At 42.1% G+C, this 11,123-nt stretch overlaps 1 protein-coding gene across 6 annotated transcripts in view; it reads right to left on the minus strand.

The window, feature by feature from the left end:
* The window catches only part of Acin1 (apoptotic chromatin condensation inducer 1), a 44,411-nt gene that overhangs the window by 27,068 nt on the left and 6,220 nt on the right, over nucleotides 1-11,123 (minus strand). For 5 of the 6 annotated variants that reach the window (XM_021182214.2, XM_021182212.2, XM_021182213.1 and 2 more), the window contains exons 3-4: nucleotides 9,619-9,730; nucleotides 9,124-9,243 (exon numbers count right to left, since the gene is read on the minus strand). In XM_021182214.2, the coding sequence (XP_021037873.1) occupies nucleotides 9,124-9,243; nucleotides 9,619-9,730 (232 nt within the window). The remainder of the gene's footprint in view (nucleotides 1-9,123; nucleotides 9,244-9,618; nucleotides 9,731-11,123) is intronic. The other variant, XM_021182216.2, reaches the window with a different exon arrangement.

Here is an 11,123-nt window from a genome sequence, read left to right on the forward strand (position 1 = left end):
ATCAGTTGATGGCTCAGGCACTTAGAGCACTGGCTACTCTTCCAAAGGACCTGGGCTCCACTTCCAGCTATCATCAAATAAAAGCTCACAACTGGCTGTACCTCCAGTTCCAGGGAATCTGATGCCCTCTTCTGGCCTCCACAGGCACTGCAGTGTGGTATGAAGACAAATATGTAGAGAACACCCATACAAACAAAATAAAATTTCAAAACTGGCATAAGGACAGGAGGTACTCATTAGAAGAGTAGGTGGCTTCTGAGGAAAAGGCTTGTCTAATAATGCATGAAGCTTGGGTTCACTGTCCAAGGGGGAGGAGAGAAAGAAAAGTAATTCTATTCCAAATGCTTAATTAGCTAAGATGGGCTTAACTTTAATACAGCTCAGAAAGCATCGATTTAGGCTAGAGCTGGAGCGCAGATGTTTAGCAGGCATGAGGCCCTCGCTTCAGTTCTGAGCACCACCAAGAAAGTTTAAAGCATACACAAATTATGACCTGTATGAACAGTATTTAAGCCAGTGTGAACAATCCTGGTTGCTTAAGCTGACCCAGGATCTGCTGTTGTTTTCCATATACCAGCAATTTAAAGTGAACTAGGCTTTGCTTTTGTAACAGACACAACCAAACTAAAACTAATAAAACCAACTAGCAAGATTACAAATGTTTTATAAATGTTTAATTACATGATCACTTGATTAACGTAATCTCTTAAATGATATAATTTCATATCTGAGTAAATAAACATTTGTATCACTTGCATTAAGATTGTTTATACAGGATCTATGTGATATACAGTGACAATCCACACTTTCACCAACATAGGAGGCAGAGGCAGGAGGATGTGAGTTCGAGGCCAGCATGGACTACTAATTGAGTTCTAGGATCCAGGAAACTCTATCTTAAAAAACAAAAACACTCCCCCTACCCCCGCCATGCCCCCAGCCCTAAACAATACTATGGGCTAAATGACACAATCTCATAATTCACTGACCTGAATTAGGTTAAATTACGAAGTAAATAAAGTTTCAAGCTAAATGCAGAGATGCTATTCTCCATAAACACAAAAGCAGAGCACTGGCTGGGTGTTAACAGCCATGCCTTCAATCCCAGCAACAAGGCAGTGACAGCACATTTCTGTGAATTTGAGGCCAGTTTATGTAGTGAGTCCCAGGACAGCCAGAGTCACTTAATAAAGAGACCCTGCCTCATAACAAACAAACAAACAAACACGCAAAACCAAAGCCAGGTATGGTAGCACTGGCTTATTAGCCCAGTCTGAAAAATAGGATAAAGAATTCAGTCGGGCGTGGTGGCGCACGCCTTTAATCCCAGCACTCAGGAGGCAGAGGCAGGCGGATTTCTGAGTTCGAGGCCAGCCTGGTCTGCAAAGTGAGTTCCAGGACAGCCAGGGCTATACAGAGAAACCCTATCTCGAAAAACAAACAAACAAAAAAAACAAAACAAAAAAAGGAATTCAAGGCCACCCTGGCCTTCCTAGTGAATGTCTCAAAAAACCACCAACACAGCACTCACAAAAAATGGTCCAACCCCTACCACTGTCAAAATACAAAACAAAGCAAAGCAAAGCACTAACAAAAAAAATAACGAAAAATACAGCAATAAAGAAATTGTATATGAAGTTGGCCAGAGATAAATGTTATTAGGCCAAAGGCAAGTTTCATTAACTTGTGATTTAAAAATTACATATACCCAAGTTTAACAGATTCAAACTGTAGGTTGGTGTACTGTACATTATTTTGGATATCATACCATAAAACCTCAGTAGGTTTCTGATTATTTCTGTGGAAGCACTAAGTAAAAGATCATCAAAAAGATCTGGGAAAACAGGTGAGCTGTTCAGAGTTTTGATCATCACTGTTTTGGAAAAGCTATGAAAACGGGATGGGATTCTCGGAATGAAGCACAGAATCACTAACAGTACAAAACCTGAGGTGCAGGCTAGCTTTTCCATTAGGTGATATCATGGGACCCAGGCTTGGGAGAGCACATGACCACATGAATGTTTGAAGTCAGACAGGATGAACATTGACCACTTCACCTGATGGGGAACCCAATGCTAGCAATGGGCTAATAATACACAAGATAAATCTGGTCAAGCTTTATTTCTAAAAAGTGCAAAGCCAGAAGAGAAAGGAAAGGTGGCTGGTGGAGAGTGACGGGCACATTAACATGGAGAATGTAAAGGGCATTTGAGAATAGTTTAGGATTGCTGTCAGAGACAGGGAACGGCCATATAGTCCAGGCTGACTCCAAACTCTCCACACTCTCGCTTTCGTCTCTGAGTGCTGGGATGATGGGAATGTGCCACCACTATCAGCTGCAAAGTAGTTTCTTTATCTCAGAAGACAGTGTGTGGACAGGATTCATAGGACCTAAAGTAGGCAAATATGAACCACAACAAAGACCACTAACAAGGTATCCTTATATATACACAGGCAGCAAAAATAAATAGACCTAGGAACGAATGATGACAAACATAAGTACTCAGCCTTCTAAGGAATGAGTCTGCTACTGTTACTTCCTTAGATTCTCAGCAACCTGTGTGTGTGTGTGAGAGAAAACACACACACACACACACACACACACACACACACACAATGAGAACTGAGTAAGGCCATCACAGGCTCTTCAGATGTATGATGGGGAGAGCCAGGGAAGAGAAGGGAAAAATCCAATACCCTCAGCATACACTTTTCAAAATGTTTCTCTGCTTTTCCTAGACTGAGTTCTTAAAAACAAACATCTAATGGGCTGGAGAGATGGCTGGCTTATTGGTGAAGAAAACTTCATTCTTGCAGAGGACCTAGCTAGGTTCAGTTCCCTGCCTCCACATGGTGGCTCACAACTAGCCGTAACTCCAGTTCTGCAGGCACCAAACCCATGTACAAATACATACATGCAGTCAAAAACACCCTCATAAAATAAATCTTAAAAAAAAAAACAACAACTATCTTCCTGTAGGAGTTTTCTTTATAGCATTTAAGTGAGAGTTTGCTATGAGGTAAGCGAAGAGATCCTAATAAAATACAACCATGAGCCGGGCAGTGATGGCACACGCCTTTAATCCCAACACTCAGGAGGCAGAGGCAGGCAGATTTCTGAGTTCTAGGCCAGCCTGGTCTACAGAGTGAGTTCCAGGACAGCCAGGGCTACACAGAGAAACTCTGTCTCGGAAAAAAAGAAAAATACAACCATGAAAAACTATTCTGTGGTTAGTCATTCATACATCAAATTATTTGAGAAAACTAACCGGCAGAATAAAATGCGGAATCTCAGGACTCATACCAAGATTCACAGAGGACCCAGGAACTCATGGTCTTAAGCATTCTACAAAAACAAAACCACCTTAGGTGTCACTAGTGATTAGCAAATATGTTACGAGAAAAGTTACTTCAACCAGAACCTTACTACTGAAGACTAAAGCAGACGAAAAGGCAATGTGACATTCTTCTGAAACCTAACTGGAGGGGAGTTCTAGCAGGGTTGAGCTCCATCAGCCTGATCACTCTGCTTCAGGGATGGAGAAGGGCATCTGTCACAGGTCAGTAAACTGGGACAATGACAGCTTACTGCTTGGGGTTTTCCTTTTCGTTTTCCGAGTCTTGCCAAGCAGACCTTGCTGTCCTGCTACTGAACAGTGCAGGCAGGCCTGGGGCTTGTGGCTTCCCTCTGCCAGTCTTCCTAGCCTGGGTACACACGGCTTCACATGTTGGCTTCTTATTCACTTACAAGTATTTAATTGTGTGTAGGTGAGCATGTATATACTGCCAGTGTATAGAGGTCAGAGGACATCTTGTAGTCGACTCTCCTTCCACCACCTGGAGTTTTCAGGCTTGGCAGCAAGTATTCTTCCTCACTGAGCCTATCTTATGTCTCTCCCCCTCACTCCCACACCTTTATTTTATTTTTTTTAAACAGTATTTGTGACTAAACCCAGGACCTCATGATATTAGGCAAGTGCTCTGCACTGAGCTACATCACCAGCCCTGTACCATCTCTTCATCTTTTTTTTTTAAAATATTTATTATATGTAAATACACTGTAGCTGTCTTCAGACACTTCAGAAGAGAGTGTCAGATTTCGTTACAGATGGTTGTTAGCCACCATGTGGTTGCTGGGATTTGAACTCAGGACCTTTGGAAAAGCAGACAGTGCTCTTAACCACTGAGCCATCTCTCCAGCCCCCATCTTTTTTTTTTAATTATTGAAAATTAGATTTTATGGCCAGCCTGGTCTAGAGAGTAAGTTCCAGGTCAGCTAGAAATTATGTTTTATTTATCGTGTGTGTGTGTTTAAGTATGTGGGCATGCACGTGCCACTGCATGTGTGTAGATCAGAGGGCAACCTTTGAAAGTTCTCTCCTTCAAGTCTGGCAGCATCCATCTTCACCCACTGAGCCCACCTACCCCTCACTCCCTCACCTCATCACCATCGTTGAGACATGGTCTCTCTACAGGTCCTGGCTGTTCTGGAACTCAAAATATAGATCATGCTGGCCTTAATAAACCCCCCTCCCTCTGCCTCCTAAGTACTGGGATTAAAGGTGTGAACCGTCACACTCGTTTTTTTGTTTTTTTTTTTAATGCCAAGCTGTCCATAACTCAGAATCCCCCTGCCTCACTCTCCTGGGGTTGAACATGTGTTGCACTCTACGACTCACCTCCTACCTCTTCCTCTATCAGTCACAATCACAGGTAAAGTCCTGCTGAGGAGCTAAAACACCAGACTGGCTAGTTTTTCAAAACTTTTGCTTCTGAACCTTATTCTATTTAAGGATACACTACTCATTTTCATTTCAAATTACATTTAGAATGGAGAAGCCACGTGTTTGTGTGCCTGCATCGATGCACCAGAGGACAAACTTTTGAGTGTTTGAGTGCCATCCACCTTGACTTTCAAGAAAACTAGCCAGGAGCTTGCTAAGCAGGCTTGTCTGGTTGGCCAGCAGGCCTCAGGGATACCAGTCCACAAGCTGGGATCACAAGTACGCCACTGCATTCAGCTTTTTTTTTTTTTGGCATGAGTTCTGGGGCCCACACTCAGGTTCTCAAAAGCACTTTATTGACTGACTGCTGCCTCCTAGTCCCCAGAAAAATTTCCTCAAAAACCACAAGTCTTTACCCTATGAGAACTTTCAAGAGTTCCCTATTTACCTAGAAAATGTTTAAAATTCATATTTACTAGTTTGGCACTGGAAGCTTTCTCTAATATTACTTCAATCTAACTCCTTTAAAAACAGTCCAAGGGCTGGAGACACCGCCCAGCTGTTCAGAGTACTCGCTGCTTTTCCAGAGGACCCAAGTTTGGCTCGCAGCATGAACGCTGGGAGGCTCGCATACCTTCAGAATGACTCCCGCTTCTGGCTTCTACTGATCTCTTATGATCATCTTGAATCTATACCTCTGCCATGAAGCTTTCTCTAAGGACTACAGTTGTGAGATAGCTCACTTTTTAAAAAAATTTAACTGTATGTACATAAATATTTTTGCCTGCATATATGTCTATGTACTGTTTCTGTGCCTGATGCCTATGGAGGCCTGAAGAGGGCGTCAGATGCTTTGGAGCTAGAGATACAAATGGTTGCTAGTTGTCTTGTGGATGTTGGGAGTAAAGCCAGATTCCCTGCAAGAGCAGTGCAGGTTTCTCACTCTGATGATATAGTAGTGTATAACTAAAACACTAGCACTTGGGAAGCAACAAAGATAGACCTCAAGACTGAGGTTAATATGGGCTAAATAGCAATGCAGCCTGGCGTGGTGGTGAATGCCTTTCATCTTAGCACTCGGAAGGCAGAGGCAGGTGGCTCTTTGTGAGTCTGAAGCCAATCTGGTACATAGCAAGTTCTAGGACAACAGAGAGACCCTGTCGCAGAAAACCACAAAGGGCAGACAATATTGCTCAGTGGGTAAAGACACCAACTTGTCAAGCTGAATTCAATCCCTGGGACCCAGCTGATATGAGAGCAAACTTAAGTTGCTGTCTGATCTCCATATATGGATCTTGGCATTGGTGCGCGCGCGCACACACACACACACACTAAACAAATGCAATTAAAAAAAATATATCCCATGGTAGAAGGCTAAGGAGATGACTCAGTGGCTAAGAGCATGTGCCACTCTTCCTGAGAACCCTAGTTTGGTCCCCAGCATCCATGTTAGGTGGCTCAAACACCTGTAATTCCAGCTCCAGGGACCCAATGCACTCCTGTGAACAGACCCACACAGATACACATAATTAAAAAAAATAAATAAAAATCTTAAAACTATCCTACAGTATGTTATGTGTATCATTTGTCATGTACTTACTATCTACCATTTTAAAGTTTTACTTATTCTCTTCACCAACAGACATAAGAAGATATGTCTATAACAGGAACTGAACACATATTCTCATGACATTTATTTGAGAATGACGGTAATTCATTTATAATAGAGCACCCTCTTTCCTCCTGGCTTTCTGATCTGGGGACAGCAGAGCAGTGAGGGCAGAGTGGGTCAAGGGAGCATCCTACTCCTTCCCTATCTGCAGAAAAGCGAGGTCTCTGAAGAGCGCTTCAGTCATTCCAGGGTTGTCAGTGTTAACTTTAGCATCCAGGGGAGCTGGCAACACACACACACACACACACACCATAAAAAGAATTGTTTGTAGCCAGTAAGATGGCTGAAGAAGATAAAGGTACTAAGACGAAGCCTGATGACCTGAGTTCAATTTCCAGGATCCACATGGCAGAAGGAGAGAGGTGCCCTCTGACAGCCATACATGTTCTGTGGCATGCATGTTCTCCCTCTCCACACCCACCATGCTCCCCTCCCCCGCAGACAAATGGAGCAGGGGGAGGTGTGCTAGAGAGATGGCTCAGTTGTCAGGAGAATTGGCTGCTCTTCCAGAGAAGCGAGCTCAATTCCTGGCACCCACATGGCGGCTCACAACTGTCTGTAACTTCAGTTCAGGGGATCAGACAACTTCTGGCCTTATGGACACGAGGCACACAGGTAGTGCAGACATACACAAAGGCAAAACACTCAGACACACCTGCCTAGCATGTACAAGGCTCTGGGTTTGATCCATACACAAAGGGGGAAAAAAAAGAGAAGGAACACTTATTATCAACAGAATTTTCAGTTAGGGCTATAGCTCAGCTGGTAGAGTGCTTGCTTACCCACCATGCAGGAAGCCCTGGCTTTGATCCCTAACTGAATAAAGGAGGATGTGATGGAGCATCTACAACTTACAAATTGGGAAGCTGAGGCAGGAAGGTCAGTAGTTTAAGGCAATTTCTGGTTTCTTAGTTAACTGGAAGCCAGACTAGACTATATGAGACCGTTTCAAATAAATAAATAGATAGATAGATAGATAGATAGATAAAAAAGTGGTGGTAGCTCAGTAGTTAAGAACACTTACTGCTCTTACAGAGGCTCCAGGTTCAGTTCCTAACATCCACATGTCAGTTCACAACTACCTAGAACTCCAATTCCAGGGCATCTAATATCCTCTTATAAGTTCCCCTAGGCACCAGACATATATGTAATGCATATTTATATACACAGGCAAATACTACTTATACAAACAAAAATAATAAAACAATTTTCAAAAATTTCCCTCAAGGACTCAGACTAGGATCAAGAAATACAGACATTAACTAATCTAAGATCTTGAAATTAGCCTTAAAAGACCTTCATTTTCTTTTAACCTCATATAAAATGTCTCTCTCTCCAATAAATATCTCCAAAAAAATTAATCCTTTCTAGGAATTACATGCTAATCAAAAGAACTGAAAACATATATATTCTGAAAGTATTAAGTATGGAGGAGGAACTGTTGTTCCTGATAACCAACTGTTGGTTGTATTGACAATCGAAAATATTTGTTCATTTACACATTGCCTTAACTACACTGACCTAATGTCCACTATTACACATATACAATGCCTTGAAAACCCTCATTTTGTGAGTGGCACATGCTTTTAATCGCAGCACTAAGGAGGCTGAGGCAGGTAGCTTGCTTTCTGTGTTTAAGGCCAACCCAGTCTCCAGGGCTATATATTGAGACCTTGTGAAAAATAAGCAAAACAAATTTGAAGTCTTTCCAGATGACAAAGGCTATATTTACAGCCTTTTACATGAGATACTATGGAAAATTAGGCACCTAATAGTTTTATAATAATCTTGCTTGAACCAATTATATAGAGCTCTTTACATTTATAAAATCCAGCACTGTCTTTAACAGTACTTAGCATAACTGTAATTACACAATCATTTTATCAGTGTTCATTTACCTACTGGACTGCCAGTCTCTTTATGGCAGACATCTTATTCTCTAGTATATCCTGGGGTCTAACACATACCTGGTATGTACCAGACATATAGTAAAAATTTGTTGAGGGTGGGAGAGATGGCTCAGCACTTAAGAGCACTGGCTGCTCTTGCAGAGGTACTGACTGAGTTCAATTCCCAACAGTCATGTGGTAGTTCACACTATCTATAGTGGGATCTGATACCCTCTTCTTCTGGCATGTAGCCATACATGCAAACAGAGCACTCATACATAAACACATTAAAAATTGTTGAACAATGAAACAGTAGATGTCCGGGCTGGAGAGATGGCTCAAGGGTTAAGAGCACTGACTGCTCTTTCAGAGGTCCTGAGTTCAATTCCCAGCAACCACATGGTGGCTCACAACCACCTGTAATGAGATCTGATGCCCTCTACTGGTGTATCTGAAGACAGGTACAGTGTATTCACATACATAAAATAAATAAATCTAAAAAAAAGAAACAGTAGATGTCAAATATGGAAGTGGTGGTGACTAGATATATACACACAACAAGTACATGAAATAAGCCATGACTCGCTAAATTCAGAGCTATAAAAGGCTGAAGAGGTATAGAGAAATCATACTGACCTCTAAGACACCAAGCAATTAACATGTTAGCAAAACCACATTCCAAAGAGGACATACTTTCTCTAAAATCAGACGCCAAATATCAGTTTCACAGAATTCTCCTCAGACTTTCATGGAGGCTTAGCATGAAAGGAGGCATCACTACCTCCCCCACCAACTACGCAGGCTTGACAAACAGCGCAGTGGAGAGGGAGATACGTACGGGGCGAATGTGTGCTGAGCTCCAGCTCTGGTCTGTTCAGGCTGCTCTGAAAGTCAGGAGGCAGCAGGGAAGCCACTCCCTCAGGATGGGTCATCTCGTCCTCCGACTCAGCTGAGGCCTCTGCAAAGTACACATTGGGTCGGGGCAGGGAGGGGGTGAAGTGCTCAGCATGTGGGAACTCCACAGCAGTAAAGGATGGCGGCACAGTCAAACACACAGACACACACATACAGTGAAAAAGAAAGCCTCCCTGGAGCTATGCTCTCCCTCATCCAAAGGGGGCCACGACTTATTTCTAACTCCTCCTCTTCTCAGGCTCAAATGGAGCATCTCTCTCCCTGACAAAGTTAAACTGTAACTCATCTGGCTTCACAAAATACGAAAAGCAAATGAGCAACAGTCTTCCCTGACCTCTTCCTGGAATTAGTTAGACTCATCTACTTGGTGACAGAAATGAAAACATAGACCTTGTTAGAAGTGACAATTTGGGCTTACCTTCAAGTTCCGCAGCCTCCCGAGCTTCCCGTTCCAGGCGCTGCCTAAGTAGCTCCTGCTGCTTCTCCAGATACTGCTTTATGAAGCTGTTCTGGCTCATCTCCTCCCCGATCTGTGTAGAGAAATCGGGATGAGAAATCTAAGGGCAACCACGAGGTGATTGAAAAGATCTCAATGCAGGTAAAGGATACTTGGGTCATAAAATAAGATGCAAAGCTGTTTTTCTAGTCTAAACCCTGCCATAGATTTTTGGTTCTATATTTTGTTTTTGTCATGGATATGTGCATAAAAATATGCGCACCCAGTCCAAGCAATGTGAAAGCCCCAGGACGTCAGAATGGCTATTCTAACCAGAGAAACTCATGTCATGGACATACTTTGGGTCTGGTTAATTCAGGCACACAATATTTTTATTTGAAAGTTCTTTATAATAAAGTTATTTTGAATTAATGAAAGCTTTTTTATTTATTTATGTGTCTCGAGTGTTTTGGTTGTAGGTGTGTCTATGCATCACCTATGTAAAGTATTGGGTACTAAGACTCAAACCTGGGTCCTCTGGAAGAGCAGCCAGTGCTCTTTAATGACTGAGCCATTGCTCCAGCAACCCCACCCCATCTTTAAAAGAAAAAGAATCTTTAGAATGCCTATCACAAATTTAAGTTTGATATGTTCAAATGTTTTAAAAATAATTATGAGGGCTGGAGAGATGGGTCAGCGGTTAAGAGCCCCTCTTGAGTTGCTCTTCTAGAGGACCTGGGTTCAATTCTCAGCACCCATGTCTGCTCACAAAGGCCTGTAATTCCTCAGGTCCCAGGGGATCCAATATCCTCACACAAACACGAATGCAGGCAAAACACCAACACACATAAAATTAAAATAAGTCATTAAAATTTTTACTCATTTAAAAAAATGTAAAATAAAGCTATGTGGTGGTGGCACACACCTTTAGTCCCAAGTACTCAGGAGGCAGAGGCAGGCACATCTCTGTGAGTTTGAATCCAGCCTGGTCTACACAGAGATTCAAAGACAGTCAAGGCTACACAAAGAAACGCTGTCTTGAAAAGCCCAAAAATAGAACTAAATTAAATTAAATTAAAAATAACTACAGCCGGGTGGTGGTGGCGCATGCCTTTAATCCCAGCACTTGGGAGGCAGAGGCAGGTGGATTTCTGAGTTCGAGGCCAGCCTGGTCTACAAAGTGAGTTCCAGGACAGCAGGGCTATACAGAGAAACTCTGTCTCGAAAAAACCAAATAAATAAATAAGACTACAAAACACTTTAGTAAAAGTAAAAAAGACAAATTACCTTATAAAGAAACATGAATTTAAATAATTTTATAAACAATAAAATCTGATAGCTTCTAAACATATAAGACTTTACTCTTTAGCTAGAGATTATAAAAAAAAAAGAAAACCATCTAAGAAAGTATACCAAAGAAAGAGAGAAATTCCATGGAGCAAGTCTACTCCATGTTATCTCAACCCAAGAAATACAACTCTTGGAAG

The sequence above is a fragment of the Mus caroli genome, chromosome 14 (genome assembly GCF_900094665.2).
Source record: "Mus caroli chromosome 14, CAROLI_EIJ_v1.1, whole genome shotgun sequence".
Lineage (NCBI taxonomy): Eukaryota > Metazoa > Chordata > Mammalia > Rodentia > Muridae > Mus > Mus caroli.